The sequence below is a fragment of the Anomaloglossus baeobatrachus genome, chromosome 7, assembly GCF_048569485.1.
Source record: "Anomaloglossus baeobatrachus isolate aAnoBae1 chromosome 7, aAnoBae1.hap1, whole genome shotgun sequence".
Taxonomy (NCBI): Eukaryota; Metazoa; Chordata; class Amphibia; order Anura; family Aromobatidae; genus Anomaloglossus; species Anomaloglossus baeobatrachus.
In genome coordinates this window covers 94,850,272-94,867,062 of record NC_134359.1, presented here as the reverse complement: position 1 = coordinate 94,867,062, position 16,791 = coordinate 94,850,272, and the positions used below count along the sequence as shown (strand labels likewise).

The 16,791-nt window shown below is 51.3% G+C and overlaps 1 protein-coding gene across 1 annotated transcript in view; it reads left to right on the top strand.

Moving 5' to 3' along the window:
* Positions 1–16,791, top strand: part of LOC142245127 (melanoregulin-like) — a 216,491-nt gene that overhangs the window by 70,754 nt on the left and 128,946 nt on the right. Inside the window, exon 3 of the mRNA XM_075317484.1 lies at positions 7,875–7,949. Within this exon, the coding sequence (XP_075173599.1) occupies positions 7,875–7,949 (75 nt within the window). The remainder of the gene's footprint in view (positions 1–7,874; positions 7,950–16,791) is intronic.

The window sequence follows — 16,791 nt, the reverse complement described above, 5'->3', positions numbered from 1 at the left end:
CCGACTCCGGCACAAGTTCTTTTCAACATATTCCTGGACCTGTCGGTACTGTGCTCTCCGCCGAGTGTCCCATCCAGCAGTCGAAGGGAGTACTTCTGGGGCTTCCAACCCCATTTCTAAATCCACTGGTAGCCGGCCGGGGCTAGCCCTCATCAGGTATGCTGGGGTGCATTTCGTAGAGCTGGAAGGGATGTTGTTATACATATCGACCAGGTCAGGTAGCTTTTTCGGCCACAGGTTCCGCTCTTCCAGCGGTAACGTCTTGAGGAGGCCCAGGACCAAGTGGTTCATCTTTTCACACATGCCATTGGTTTGGGCATGGTAAGGCGTGGTCCGGATTTTCTTGCAGCCGTCCAACTGGCAGAATTCTTGGAATACCTCCGCTTCAAAGGCCGGACCCTGATCGGTAAGCACCCTCTCGGGGTACCCATGCGGTCGACAGAAATAAGCCTGGAACGCTCTAGCGGCGGTACGGCCGGTTAGGTCCTTAACTGGGACAACCACCATGAACCTTGAATATTGGTCTACAATGGTCAGAGCGTAGGTATACCCACTTCGGCTGGGGGTGAGCTTCACATGGTCGAGGGCAACCAGCTCCAGCGGTTGATGCGTAATGATCGGGTGTAGGGGTGCCTTCTGGCTGGCCTCGTCCTTCCTTCTCAATGCGTAGGGACCGCATTCTCGGCACCAGGCCTCCACAGATTCTCGCATCCCACTCCAATAGCACCGCTCCCTCAACAGCATCTCCAGCTTCTTCCACCCAAAGTGTCCAGCCCTATCATGGTATGCTTGCAGGACGGTGGGCACGTTAGCCTGGGGAATCACTAGCTGGCGGACCTTCTCGTGGGTCTTCGGGTTAATCAGCTCACGATACAACTTCCCCTGGTGCAGGTACAGCCGGGTTCGTTCTCGCCACAAACGTTGGGCTTCAGCAGGGGCGGCAGGGTCTATCCCGGCAGAACCCTGTTCCACCAGGGTCTTGACTAAGCGGACAGCAGGTGCCTGGTCCTGAGCTTCTTGCCACTCCTGACTGGGCAGTGGGTCTAGGTTCACCCGTTGTTGATGGATGCACCTTCTCAGTTAGCGGCCGGTGGAACGCAGGCAACTCGATCTCTTCGAGGTTGTCATCCTCCGGCCCCTCTTCCGACAAGTGGGGCATCCGGGAGAGTGCATCGGCATTAACTTTGGTACGGCCGGCCCGGTACTTGATGGTGAAATCGTAGTTGGCTAACCTGGCCACCCACCGCTGTTCCAACGCGCCCAGCTTGGCTGTATCTAGATGGGTTAGCGGGTTATTGTCCGTGTAAGCGGTGAACTTGGCTGCTGCCAGATAATGGCGGAACCGCTCGAGGATAGCCCACACCAGTGCTAAGAGCTCAAGCTTGAAAGAGCTGTAGTTCTCGGGATTCCTTTCAGTCGGTTGGAGTTTTCAGCTAGCATAAGCAATCACCTTCTCCCTTCCGTCTTGGACCTGGGATAGAACAGCCCCCAAGCCCACATTGCTGGCATCGGTGTAAAGGATGAATGGGCGGCTGTAGTCGGGGTACGCTAGGATTTCCTCCACGGTCAGGGCCGCTCTCAGCTGGCGGAAGGATTCTTCATGCTTTTCTTCCCACACCAACGGGACTCCTAGGGATCTACCACCCTTGGTCTGTCCCACGAGGAGGTCTTGCATGGGGGCAGCCATTTTCGTGTACCCCTTAATGAAGCGACGGTAATATCCCACCAGGCTGAGGAACTGCCTCACTTCCCTCACTGTGGTCGGTCTCGGCCAGTCTTGGATGGCAGTGATTTTCTAGGGGTCGGGGGCGACACCTTCCGCACCCACCACATGTCCAAGGTACTGAACTTTGAGGGTTTCAACTTCATCCCATACTTGGCAAGGGACGCGAACACCTCGGCTAGGTGCTCCAGGTGGGCTTCATACGTCTGCGAGTACACAATCACATCATCCAAGTACAGCAAGACGGTCTCGAAATTTAGGTGCCCCAGACAGCATTCCATCAGCCGTTGAAAGGTTCCGGGGGCATTGCACAGCCCGAACGGCATGCTGTTAAACTCACAGAGTCCCATGGGAGTGGCGAAGGCAGTCTTCTCTCGGTCTTCAGGCGCCACGGCCACCTGCCAGTACCCACTGGTGAGGTCAAGGGTAGAGAAGTAGTTAGCGGTTCTCAGCGCGGCCAGGGACTCTTCAATACGGGGCAGAGGGTAAGCATCCTTGTGCGTTATCTGGTTAATCTTCCGGTAATCCTCACACATCCGCATGGTGCCATCCTTCTTCTTAACCAGCACCAACGGGGCAGCCCAGAGACTACAGCTGTCCCTAATAACCCCCGCCTCCTTCATGTTCCTCAACATGTCTTTGGCGCATTGGTAGTGTGCAGGGGGAATAGGCCTGTACCTCTCTTTAATAGGGGGGTGTTCACCGGTGGGGATGTGGTGTTGGACCCCTTTAATCTGCCCAAAATCTAGAGGATGTTTGCTAAAAACTCGCTCATACTCCTGTACCACCCGGTATACCCCTTCCTTATGATGTGTAGGGGTATCATCAGTGCCTACGTGTAGCTCCCGACACCACTCATCTAACTTCCCCAGGGATGGGTGAGAACTGGCAGTAGGCGGTGAAATCGGGGGAACGGCCTCGTGGATGGTGGGGGGATCTAGAGTGAGCAACTTGTGAAGGGTAGCGTACCGGGGAAGCTTAACCTCTTCCTCCCCACAGTTCAGCACCCTTACGGGCACTCTCCCTTTCTTGACGTCTACCACCCCTCGGGCGGCCATTACTGTGGGCCAGTGTTCAGAGGGCATGGGCTCTATCATGGCGGGGTAGTCCCGCCCTTGGGGCCCTACCGCTGCCCTACACCAAATCATCATCTCGCTCTTGGGAGGCACAATCAAAGGGGCCGCATCCATCACTCTCACTCCCCCAATATCTCCTCCTGTCGAGTTCACATGCTGGCGATACATCAGGGCCCGGATCTCACGCTGCACAGCTCTCTGTCGGCTCCCCGCCCTGTGGCAGCCAGCTGCTGCAGTAGGGTCAGCACCTCACTCATACAGTGCTCCATCACATTAGTCCCTAGCACTACTTTCGGGTTATGATCGCTGGGTTCATTCATTATCACAATCAACCCTTGGTGTTGCAGTTCAGCTCGTCCCACAGTCATGGCCACTTGTTTGTACCCCACTTGGGTCAATGGGAGTCCATCAGCGGCAATCAGTGTCATGCTGCCATCTGGGGGGGCAAGTTCGTCCTTCCCCCAATACCGTTGATACAGTGTGTATGGTATTGTTGTTACCTGAGATCCAGTGTCCAGGAGAGCCATCAGCGGGATGCCGTCCACTGCCAGGGGGATGATGGGCCGGGCTCCGATGTACTGATCCCGCCAGTCTGGGGGGCCACTGGGTTCTACTCTTGAGGATTGGCCCGTGGCCCCAGGGGTTGCTCGTTTAACGGACACCGTCGGGAGTAGTGGCCGGGCTTGCTGCACCTGTAACAAATCGGAGGTTAATACCGTGAGTCATTGGCCCTTCTCCGCTGCATCCAGGGGACATCCTCGGGGCTGTCTGCGAGCTGCATCTTCCCCGGGGGCTGGGATCTGGTCGGAGGCTGGAGTGCGGCGAGGATCTTGGCGAGGTCCCCATCCATGCGGCGGACCTGGGCAGCCAGTTCCTCCATCATTCCGCTTGGGGCTGCAGGTACCGGAGGCGTTGGGAGGGCAGGGGCCACCACGACGGGAGCCGTCTCAACTGGCCATGGGGCTGTCTCAGGGACTTCCGATGCTGGGGGCTGCAGAGCTTTAATGGCCCGTTCCTTTAACACAGCAAAGTCCACATCAGGGTGTTCTAGGGCCCACACCTGGAGTTGTTTGCGGTCCTCCGAGGACCTCATCCCCTGCACAAACTGTTCAACTAACATTTTGTTGATGTCCGCATCGTTAATGGTGTCTACCCGCTTCAGTGTGCAGAGGGCGGTTTGTAGGCGCAAGGCATAGTCCCGAATACTATCCGCGGGCCATTGCCGGCATTGATAAAACTGCATCCGCAGCTCGGCTTTGGTACGGGTCTCAAAGGCAGTCTGCAGCTTCTCAAAGATGGTGGCTACAGAGGACCGGTCCCCCTCAGCCCAGGTCTCCGCCTCCTGCTCAGCCGCGCCGGTTAGCTGCCCCAGCACTACCACTGCACGTTGCTTATCAGTCAGGGGGTACAGTTCTAGTAGCGGACTAAGCTTCTTCCGGAAGACCTGCAACGTGTCAGGTTTCCCATCGCCAGGTAGCTCCGGGCACATAGGGCAAGGAGAACGTCATCACCTGAGCGAGAGCTAGGGCCGCGGCGCCCCCCGCCAGTGCGGCCAGGACCTGGGCGGGCCCATTCCCATCCAAGAGTGCCACTGCGGCTGCGACCGCCGCTCCTCCAGCGGCTCCGTCGGGCGCAGACATCATGTTTCCGTCCCCCTTAGTCTTTTTCCGGCTCCTCCTCTACAGGGGCGGGGTTTCGACTTTCGCGCCTCCGCTGCTCGGGAAGACACTCGAGCGGGGACTTTTCGCGCCCAAAATGGCGACGTCTCAAAATTTTCGGCCGGACACCTCCAGCGGTCACAAGGCGCACCTCTACCAGACAGCAGAGCGGTAAGATCCTGTTTGTGACGCCAAGTTGTCGCGGGCGGGGAGGGGACGCTGTGCTCACCACGCTCGGGTCCGGCACTGCTACTGCTTCGCTTGCTGCTCGGTGGCTCGAGTGGTGGGCCGGATCCGAGGACTCGAGCGGCGCTCCTCTCCCGTGAGTGAAAAGGGGAATGGTTTTGGGGATTTATTGTCCGTGACGCCACCCACGGTTGTGGTGAGGTTGTGACACCACCGCTGCTCTGGACGGGAATCCCGGGAGCGATGACGGGGAGCAGCTTGGATGTTGTTTTTCCCCTCCGTGGGTAGGGGGGTTGGTTGTCCCGGGGCCCGGTGAGGGAGAGATGACAGGTGGGTTACGGGACCTGTGGAGGTGCAGGGTCGCGGGGGCAGCGCGGTGCCGCACGGCACAGTGGTACTCACTCAGCCAATGATGAATGCAAAGTCTCCGGTAAAACAAACGGCTGGATGGACGGGTCCCACAGATGGCTGCGGTGTTTTTCCTCCCGGTAGGTTGGCGGTGACTGCCTTTCCCTGCACCTGTGTTATGTTCTCGGTTCTGATGGCTTCCCACCGGTAACCTGCTCCCCAGCTTGGATGGATGCTGAGGGAGTCCCTTTTGCCCGCAGGCTCTGGCCCTGGGAACTGTAGCCTTGGCGGTGACTGTATTTCCCTTCACGGTTTGAGCAGTTGCCTTCAATCGGGTCTTGACTGCTGGGAAACCCCGGAGGTTCCCTTCGCTGACGGATTTGACCGGTTTTATGGCGACTCCAAGACTGGTCGGGGTCCGTAGGCCCTGCCGAATGGTGCTGGCTTCTCTTCGTTCCCCGATCCGGTACCGGCGGGCCACCGACTGTCCCCGGTCCTTATGGTTCACGTCAATCAGCCCCTCCTGCAGACGGTCACCGCCGTCTGCCAACCTTGCTGTATGTGCCCAGGCCACGTACCCTGACACGGTCAGTCTGCTCCACTACCACTTCACTCATTCACTCTCAAACTGAACTGAACTAACTTCCTTTTCCTGCCTCCAGGACTGTGAACTCCTCGGTGGGTGGGGCCAACCACCTGGCTCCACCCCCTGGTGTGGACATCAGCCCCTGGAGGGAGGCAACAAGAATTTTTGTCTGACTTTGATGTGCCTAGCCGGGGTGTGGGGTGTGTTGTTGCAGTTCCTGTGATGACCTGGCTTGTCCAGGGCGCCACAGAATATATATACCATTATCTGAGTCTCAATGAGGGATCGACTGCCCAAATGTAAAAGTAAGAGCAGTCCCTCCCAAACGTATGTTACTGGGCTACCTCAGGGCCCTCACCAAACTCAGGTTTCCTGACACCTGCAAGCCCTCTGAAAACTTGAAATGAGAGCTGCAGAATGACATGGAGGAGGAGGAAGAGGAGGAGGGTAAAGCCCAGCTCTACAATAGGCGCACTGTTTAACTGCTATGCAATATGTATTCCATTATCTGAGTCTCAATAAGGGAGGGACCTCCCAAATGTATAAGTAACAGCAGTCCCTCCAAAACATATGTTACAAGATCATTAGAGGCCCCTCAGGTCAAAGATCAACATACCAACTGGCACATTCTAGCTGGCTTGTAAAGTGCTGAGGAATAGCTAACTAGAAATTATGTATGACAGGGGGACCTACAAAATGTATGTCAAGGCGCTCCCAATTGTAAAAGTAAAAATAAAAAAAAGCCAAAACACTACTTGTGAACAAATTCTAAAAGGGATATTTTTTTTCTCCAGATTATGTAGTCTTAGATATTATTATTATTATTATTTGTTATTATAGCGCCATCACTTCCATGGCGCTTTACATGTGAAAGGGGTGTACATAATAGGGACAAGTACAATAATCATAAACAATACAAGACACAGACAGGTACAGGAGGAGAGAGGTCCCTGCCCGCGAGGGCTCACAGTCTGCAAGGGATAGATGAGGATACAGTAGTTTAGGGTAGAGTTGATTGTGCGGCGCTGTATCAGACTGAGGGTTACGGCAGGTTGTAGGTTTGTCGGAAGAGGTGGGTCTCCAGGTTCCTTTTGAAGCTTGTCAAGGTAATCGAGAGTCTGATGGTTGAGGCAGAGCATTCCAGAGTATGGGGGAGGCACGGGAGAAATCTTGGATGCGATGGTAGGAAGAGGAGATGAGAGGGGAGTAGAGAAGTAGATCTTGTGAGGATCGAAGGTTACGTGCAGATAAGTACCGGGAGACTAGGTCAGAGATGTAGGGAGGAGACAGGTTGTGGATGGCTTTGTAGGTCATGGTTAGTGTTTTGAACTGGAGTCGTTGGGCAATGGGAAGCCAGTGAAGAGATTGGCAGAGAGGAGAAGTCAGGGAGTAGCGGGGGGACAGGTGGATGAGCTGGGCAGCATAGTTTAGAATAGATTGTAGGAGTGTCAGGCTGTTAGAAGGGAGGCCACAGAGCAGGAGGTTGCAATAATCCAGGCGGGAGATAATAAGGGCATGTACTAGGGTTTTTGCAGCTTCTTGGGAAAGGAATGTATATACATATTCAAGTAATTATGCAGGAAAAACTGTTTCTTAACCTTTTTGGCCTGTAAAATGCAATTTGGGTTAGGTTTGGTAGGTGCTCTTGTGCATCTATAAAAGTGGCATAATACTGTGACATCCTCATTCCCAAACACCATATGTGAGTCAGAAAAGCATGCAGGCATATGCTCCAGGCTCTCCCCATTCAGTTTAATCACTTACTTATCCATTTCAGCCTTTTTCTCAGGCCTCCAGACCTCTTTGTTGGGTCCAACAAAAAATTACTTACATTTCCCTTTGACTTGTATTGTACTCGCTATTCGGAATGAATTACAAAGTACTCGTTACGAGTGTAGTCATTACGAATATTCTGGTACTCGCTCATCTCTATCCAGTAACACTATTGTACATGCCCAAACCCTTCCTGTGGCCTCCCCTATGATAGTGTCATCTAGTGGTAATGGCTAATAGTACTGTATTATTACAGTGGAAACTTTAAGCACTGAACTACATGCCAAAGGTAACAAAGGAAAAAAGCAATGGAAAAAAAAAATCTCACAATAATAAGCGGTACTAAGGCTCTCTTACATATGGGCTTAGCGTTTTCTTCTACTAATATAAAGATAAAGTACTCAATCGCCAGACTGTAACATTTCTGTCTCTTAATTTTGCTCAAGCAGCAATTAATGTTTGAACACAAAGTTATCATTTGTGATTAATGAGTTGACATTAAGTATTTCCCTTTTTTTTTCTAGGTTTCAGTCTTAACGAAGCACTACTGGTGCCCAAGCAAATTATCAATAAAGCTCTGTGCGTCAATGCCCCAAATGGTGAGTGATTATCTGTAAACTACAATTATACTGTTAAGGCCGCTTTACACGCTACGACATCGCTAAAGTGATGTCGTTGGGGTCACGTATTTTGTGACGCACATCCGGCCGCATTAGCGATGTCGTTGCGTGTGACACCTATGAGCGATTTTGAATCGTCGCAAAAACGTTCAAAATCGCTCATCGGTGACATGCCCCCCTATTCCCAATTATCGTTGCTGCTGCAGTTACGATGTTGTTCGTCGTTCCTGCGGTCGCCGGCAATGAAGGAAGGAAGGAGGTGGGCGGGATGTTACGTCCCACTCATCTCCGCCCCTTTGCTTCTATTGGGCGGCCGCTTAGTGACGTCGCTGTGACGCCGCACTAACCGGCCCCTTAGAAAGGAGGCGGTTCGCCGGTCATAGTGACGTCGCTAGGCAGGTAAGTAGTGTGACGGGTCTGAGCGATGTTGTGTGCCACGGGCAGTGATTTGCCCATGTCGCACAACCGATGGGGACGGGTACGCTCGCTAGCGATATCGGTAACAATATCGCAGCGTATAAAGCGGCCTTAAGGCTATAAATTATTTGTACACTTCTGTAAAGTCTATAAGGGTAGAGAAAATGCAAAAGAAACATCCAATTTCACGAGTAGTTGCTTTATTTGTATTCCGTTAATCGATACCTGTCGTTTAAAGGGAACCTGTCACTAGTTTTTTGCCCTATAAACTGCGGCCACAACAAGTGGGCTGTTATATAGAGCATTCTATATACAGCATGTATATAAGACCCCAGGCTTTTATATATAGCATTTTAGAATGCTATATATAAGAGTCCACTGGTGGTGACCGCAGCTTATAGGGCAAAAAACTGGTGACAGGTTCCCTTTAAGATAATTTTTCAGATTAAGCATTCATGTGTATGTAGATTAGAATAATACCTTTTCTGTTCATTACATGACTTATATCCTACATATTCAATATTTTTCATCTCTGTTGGCTCTTTATTTAATTTTTTAGTTCTCTCTGATATACTGGGTGGGAACAGGTTTCTATGATGTCTTCCACACACAGGACTCACAAACCTTAGCGGTTTCATTTTTTTTTCTTCTCTATTTTACGACTTTTTTGTCTATTTTTTTTGTATTTTTCATTAGTGCCTTATTCATTTTTTCATTAATTTGTATTTTTTTTCAAAGTCTATTTTATTTAGCTGTTTTTATTTTCCTTATGTTTGTTAATGTGTTCATGGTTTGGAGTTTGTAGATTTTTTTCAACTGATTCATCATTTGGGACCTTTTTAAGAAAAACAAAGTCTTTGTGTAAATGTACTCCTCCAAGAGTGATTTTACTGATGAAATATTTATTTATTTATATAACGTCATTAATTCCACAGCACTTTACATGCATTGGCAACAATGTCCCCATGGGGTATCACAATCTAAATTCCCTATCAGTATGTCTTGGGGGTGTGGGAGGAACCCGGAGGAAACCCACACAAACACGGGGAGAATATACAAACTGCTTGCAGATGTTGTCCTTGGTGGGATTGTATGTCTTCATGATATGACTAAAATTTTTGTGCAAGTCCTGTGACATTTTAACAGAACATGCAACATTTGGCACTATAGTGTTACAAAAAAAGTTAAAGATAATATAATAAAAATAATAAACAGCATTTTTGGTTTTCCACAGAAATCATAAACCAAGTGCATCATTTTGAAAAAGGGGCTCATGAGCAAATTTTTCTAAGGCCTAAAACACACTTCCGCAAAAAAAATGTACGTGTCTTACGTTCTGTTTTTCGGGTCCGTGTTCCGTTTTTTTGGGTCGTTTCTCCGGTACGTATGGCATCCGTGTGATGGTGTATGCGAGCCGTGTGTACGTGTAAAATGTCCATGTTTGTGTGTAAAATGCCCGTGTATGTGTACGTGGAATGTCCGTGTGGAATGTCCGTTTGTGTGTTGCACAATGTCGTTGATACATGTCGGCTGACAGCAGACAGAGTTGCGCGATGAGAATGAACTCGGGTGAACTTCACCCGACTTCATTGTCATGCCGCGGCTCTGTCTGTGTGCCGCGTACTGACTAGCGGTCACCTGTGAAGGATTCAGCGGTGACCGCTAATCCCCTGAGTGACTGAAGTTAGTAGCCCTCTCTCATTCTTACCGCTCCCCGATCACCAGCGCTGCGAGGAACAGCTGTGCAGATAATACACGGCAACAATTACTTTGAATATGCCGGCCGCTCATTAATCAATCTCGTATTCCCTGCTTTCCCCACCCACCGGCACCTATGATTGGTTGCATTCACACACGCCCCCCACGCTGAGTGACAGCTGTCTCACTGCACCCAATCACAGCAGCCGGTGGGCGTGTCTATACTGTGCAGTAAAATAAATAAATAAATAATTAAAAAAAACGGCGTGCGGTCCCCCCCCATTTTAATACCAGCCAGATAAAGCCATACGGCTGAAGGCTGGTATTCTCAGGATGGGGAGCTCCACATTATGGGGAGCCCCCCAGCCTAACAATATCAGTCAGCAGCCGCCCAGAATTGCCGCATACATTATATGCGACAGTTCTGGGACTGTACCCGGCTCTTCCCGATTTGCCCTGGTGCGTTGGCAAATCGGGGTAATAAGGAGTTATTGGCAGCCCATAGCTGCCAATAAGTCCTAGATTAATCATGTCAGGCGTCTCCCCGAGATTTCTTCCATGATTAATCTGTAAATTACAGTAAATAAAAACACACACCCGAAAAAATCCTTTATTAGAAATAAAAAACACAAACATATACCCTGGTTCACCACTTTAATAAGCCCGAAAAAGCCCTCCATGTCCGGCGTACTCCAGGATGGTCCAGCGTCGCATCCAGCTCGGCTGCATGAAGGTGACCGGAGCTGCAGCAGACACCGCCGCTCCTGTCACCTCAATACAGCTAATGAAGGCAATAGTGCGATCAGCTGAGCTGTCACTGAGGTTACTCGCGGCCAACGCTGAATACAGCTGATCGTGCTATTGCCTTCATTAGCTGCGTGGAGGTGACAGGAGCGACGGTGTTTGCTGCAGCTCCGGTCACCTCCATGCAGCAGAGCTGGGCTTTTTCGGGCTTATTAAAGTGGTGAACCAGGGTATATGTTTGTGTTTTTTATTTCTAATAAAGGATTTTTTCGTGTCTGTGTGTGTTTATTTACTGTAATTTACAGATTAATCATGGAAGGAATCTCGGGGAGACGCCTGACATGATTAATCTAGGATTTAGTGGCAGCTATGGGCTGCCAATAACTCCTTATTACCCCGATTTGCCAACGCACCAGGGCAAATCGGGAAGAGCCGGGTACAGTCCCAGAACTGTCGCATATGATGTATGCGGCAATTCTGGGTGGCTGCTGACTGTTATTGTTAGGCTGGGGGGCTCCCCATAACGTGGAGCTCCCCATCCTGAGAATACCAGCCTTCAGCCGTATGGCTTTATCTGGCTGGTATTAAAATGGGGGGGAGACTGCACGCCGTTTTTTTTAATTATTTATTTATTTATTTTACTGCACAGTAAAGACATGCCCACCGGCTGCTGTGATTGGGTGCAGTGAGACAGCTGTCACTCAGCGTGGGGGGCGTGTCTGACTGCAACCAATCATAGGCGCCGGTGGGTGGGGAAAGCAGGGAATACGAGATTGATTAATGAGCGGCTGGCATATTCAAAGTAATTGTTTCCGCGCATTCTATGCACAGCTGTTCCTCGCCGCGCTGGTGATCGGGGAGCAGTATGAGTCGGGGGAACAAAAAAACCGAGCGCCAATGTAAGTATGACTGAGAACAGCAGGAAAAAAGGTAAGTATACTGAATTTAATTAAAAAAAAAATAAAAATAAGATCACTAGTGTAAAAACGCACGCACGAAACGTGCTGAACACGGACATACTCCGTGTGCGGTACGTGCAGGCACGGACCCATAGACTAAAGCGTCTCCGTGCCTGCGTGCTGCCAGCCAAAAATGGACATGTTGTCCGTGTAGAAAATCGCACACACGTACTTACCTCACGGACACACATTCCGTGTGATTTTACGTGTGTGTGCCATCTACCATTGATTAACATGGGTCTCCGTGTGTACGTGTCTCCGGTACGTGCAAATACGTACCGCACACGTACAAATTACACGGTGTGTCTAATAGGATTCCAACTATGATTTGAAACCTAATTTTAATTTATTTTTTATATTCTTTTTTTTTCTTTTTTGACAATATCAGGGGAAAATTTAAAGAAAAAAAAGGAAGTACATGTCTGTTTTTCACATTACAATAAAAATCAATGGAGAGGCTAAAAAAATAAATGACTGAAAGACACCTGGTATTTTTCTTTTCATTTTGTATGCATTTTTGACACAAAAATGTAAGCCTCTTCTTCACTGTCTAAAGAATGTAAAAAAAAATCCCAAAAATTCCCCCCAAAACAATTAAAACACTGTTAAGAAAACCCCACCTTAAAAACTGCCCTCAAAACATTTATAGAAAATGTCAGCAAAACATTAAACAAAAAAAACCCCACTTCAGGACACGTTAAAGGGAACCTGAAATGCCAATAACAGGAGAATCATTGAGAGTGCTGTAAACAGAGAAGTTTGATCAGATCTTGTTTGTTGAGTTGTTACATAGGAAGGGGGAGAGGGGTAATGGAGAGGAAGGAATCCATATAGAGGTGAGAGGGTACACCTTCTGGGCTATGTGGAGGCATTGTACTTCAGTATTGTCCTTGTTATTATTGTATGTGGAAAGTGATTCTTTATTATCTGCACAATTATGAGCTATGTTATCAGTATTTTCTTCATAAATTCTACCTGATGGCAACGTGGAATGGTAGTAGCAACTCTAGGTTTGAGTTGGTTAGAAAAGGGTTTATCTTAACCTTATAATGTGAAATTATCTCTGCAGTATCCCTGTCTGTTCTCATATGGGTTTTTTAGTTTTCATAGGTATTTGTAATGTGGCACCCCTGCGGCTCCAGTCGCCACAGGGTACTGCACCTCATTTAAGGTAAGGAGGGGGTTAATCACCGGTGTTCCACATACACTTTTCATACAGATTAGGATCCTTCTCACTGGGGAGCTGAACTAGAGTAGGCAGGGGGTTGGCCATCATAAAGCTTGGGACTTTCCGTTCACTAGGACAACCACCTGTGGGTGGGTTCCACTTGGGGTAGAGGTAAGAGCAACTCACACACACCCAGCAGTCAAGTCAGGACTTCAGTTCTGGCGACACGACACCACTTCTCCTTTTTCTTCTAAATTAGGTTGTCACAGGAGACTGGATCCATCTTCCAGATGCAGGATTCCCTACTCCTTGGCCTCCAACACAACCACACACAGGTACAAACACCAGCCACGAAAGCCTAGTCACCCCCCCAGGACAATAGGGACACACCAGTGGGCGAGACCAGGCAGATGGTGACGCCCACCTAGGGGTTCAGAGGTGTTCGGGGAGGGAACAAGACAGTTAGTGAGTTGCAGAGGAAGTGAGAGGAGTGAAGAGGTAGTCGGGGGTTGTAGCTCCCGAACTACCAGACTACCTGAGCTGACTAGGTGGCAGACAGCAGAGCAGGGCCACAGGCGATGGAGATCCGGTCACGGGAGATCTTAAGTGGACCGGGGCAGGGTTGTAGCCCGCCGGTGCTGACAGTGGTAATCTGGACCGGAGGCCGTGCACAGTCGGGGTACCTGGACCCTAGGGCGAGGACAGCTTCAAGCACCTTTCCAATTAACCAGCAGGGGACAAGATTCCAAGTCTTGTTCCACTAGCAGCCAAGATAGAGCGAGACAGAAGCCCAACGCGGGGGATCTGCAAGTGCCTGCAAAAATCCCAAGGGTCAGATCTCGTGGGTGACAGCTCCCACAGCAAAGACACCGTGAGGGGACTTTTCCTGTTTCATGCGGACTAGTCAACACATGAGACACCAAACCAGAAGTGCAGGAGGAAGGGCCCCTGTTCTGTTCAATGGTGTGCGGTACCCAAGCACACCCCTCCGGAGCCTACCGGTATCCGGCACTTGGTTTACTATCTGGACTCTGTGTGACTTTATTTAAACAGTGAGTACACCAGTATCATCCGGTCCAGCCCTGCAAACTGCGCCCCAGCACACCACCTGCACCTGGGCCCCGGGACTACACCTCCCCTACCCGTGGAGGGGATACCATCCAGCTGCCCTGCTCCATCAGCCCCGGGCATCCCATACAAAGGCAGCGGCGGTGTTAACAACAATCACCTCAACCCATGGGTGGCGTCACTAACAAACTCTCCCCTGTAAATAACCCCTTTATTCAGTTGTGGGCAACGGGCTGCTGCGCAAGCCCCGGATCCGGCTGCCACTCGAGCCACAGCCACAATCCCGGATCCGAGCGTCTCGAGTAGCCCCCCCTGCCCACAACATTCTCATGGGGCCTGAGGCTTGTGTCGCGGGCGGAGGAGGGGACGCTGCACTCACCCACTGCTCGGGTCCGGCTGCTGCCGCTGCTCGGTGGTGGCTCGAGCAGTGGGCCAGATCTCGGTGACACGAGCGGCGTTCCTCGCCCGTGAGTGAAAGGGGGGGTGGTTTTGTTTAGGGATATTGTCTGTGACGCCACCCACGGTTGTGGTGAGGTTGTGACACCACCGCTGCTCTGGACGGGGATCCCGGGAGCGATGACAGGGAGCAGCTTGGATGTTGGTTCTCCCCTCCTTGGGTAGGGGGGTTGGTTGTCCCGGGGCCCGGTGAGGGGTAGGAATGGGTGGCAGGCGGGTTACGGGGCCTAGTGAGGTGCAGGGTCGTGGGGGCAGCGCTGTGCCGCACGGCACGGTGGTACTCACTCAGCCAATGATGAACGCAAAGTCTCCGGTAAAACAAACGGCTGGATGGACGGGTCCCACAGATGGCTGCAGTAGCTCTCCCAGTAGGTTGATGGTGACTGCCTTTCCCTGCACCTGTGTTGTGTTTACGGTTCCAATGGCTTCCCACCGGTAACCCGCTCCCCAGCTTGGATGGATGCTGAAGGAGCCCCTTTTGCTCGCAGGCTCTGGCCCTGGGAACTGTAGCCTTGGCAGTGACTGTGTTTTCCTTCACGGTGTGAGCTGTTGCCTTCAATCAGGTCTTGACTGCTGGGAAACCCCGGAGGTTCCCTTCGCTAACGGATTTGACCAGTTTTACGGCGACTCAGCCTGGTCGGGGTCCGTAAGCCCTGCCGGATGGTGCTGGCTTCTCTTTGCTCTCCGATCCGGTACCGTCGGGCCACCGCCCATCCACGGTCCTTACAGTTCGCTCCAATCAGCCTCTCCTGCAGACGGTCACCACCGTCTGCCAACCTTGCTGTACCGTCCGGGCCACACACCCGGACGCCGTCAGACTGCTCCTCTACCACTTCACTCCTTACTTCTCAAACTTCAAACTCTATCTGCCTGACTCCTTTTCCCGCCTCCAGGACCGTGAACTCCTTGGTGGGCGGGACCAACCGCCTGGCCCACCCCCTGGTGTGGACATCAGCCCCTGGAGGAAGGCAACAAGGATTTTTGTGTTTGACTTCGGTGTGCCTAACCGGGGTGTGGGGTGTGTTGGTGTAGTTCTGTGACGACCTGGCTTGTCCAGGGCGCCACACTTGGAACGGGAAGCTCAGCCCAGGTTCCCCCTCTCCTGAAGGGACACCTCTTGGATAGGACACTTTTCAAACACTCGTGGCTTCCTCCAACTTATCCGAGGACGACGGGGCCCAGCATGGCAATGACCGATACCTCCCGGGCAATACAAGGACAGTGAGTAAAGACACCTGGAACCGCTGCAGCCGACTCGGACTCTTTTTACTGGCACTTTGGCGCCAACGGCCACTGCCACTACGACTCCCCTCATCATCCTCCCCGGGGCCCGCTCCACCTATGGGGAGCAAAAACCATCTTTACGGCTACTACCATGTATCCCAGAGGAGAGCGACAGCAGCAGCGGCTAATTCCTGGCTACGTACGGCAGGTGGAGTCACAACATCATCCCCATCTATCCCTCCTTTCCATGGACACCTCGGGGTCACGAAACCGGACAGGGCACCCGTGACATCCCCCCACCAGGCAACGAGTATCCCTGCCCAGGCCCCGTGGGGTGCTCCAGTAACATCTGTCAAAGGCCACAAACTCAAAAAGGCTATTTGGTGCAAGCCACTCTGTATGGGTACGGTTCCACTTGCGTATGACTTGTGCAAATTTCACATTGGCATCACCTGGCACAGCGCACACTCTCTTGTCAGGAGGGTGTCGGCTGCATGTATTTCCATGCAGCTGAGATGCTCTTGCCGGAGAGCATCAGGCCGTGCCGGGTGATACCGATGCGAGACTCGCACAAGTCATACGCAAGTGGAACTCCAGCCTATAGCAGATATTAGAGGAGCCCCGGTCGTCAACCCTTGTTCAGGGAAATGGTTTTACATCGGTGTCTACTGGATTGCTTCCATGTAAGGGAAAGAGAATAGTCTAGTAGCCAGGTCAAAACCAGGAAAGTATCAAATCACCAGGCAGGAGAACCGTCAATAACTAAGCTAAGGACAGAAACTTATATACTAGCCAGGAGTTGAAAACAGAATAAGCCAGAGGATCACAAGGCTATATCTGGGAGTTTTCTGCGATATGCTGGGAGCTTTAGTTGGGTGTGGTGCTTTCCTGTAGTCTGAAGTAAAGAGCTGATTACTCCAGCTGGACAGCACGCACACCCTCATACTGCCACGCTGGACAGTACTACAGGTCCCAGCCACCCTTATCTTAGTGGCTGGACAGTGAATGTGCCGCCTAGAACTTCTGGTTCTCCTTCATCACCCATAGGATGAATACTGTGGCACCTGGTGACAGAAGCAGATGTCGC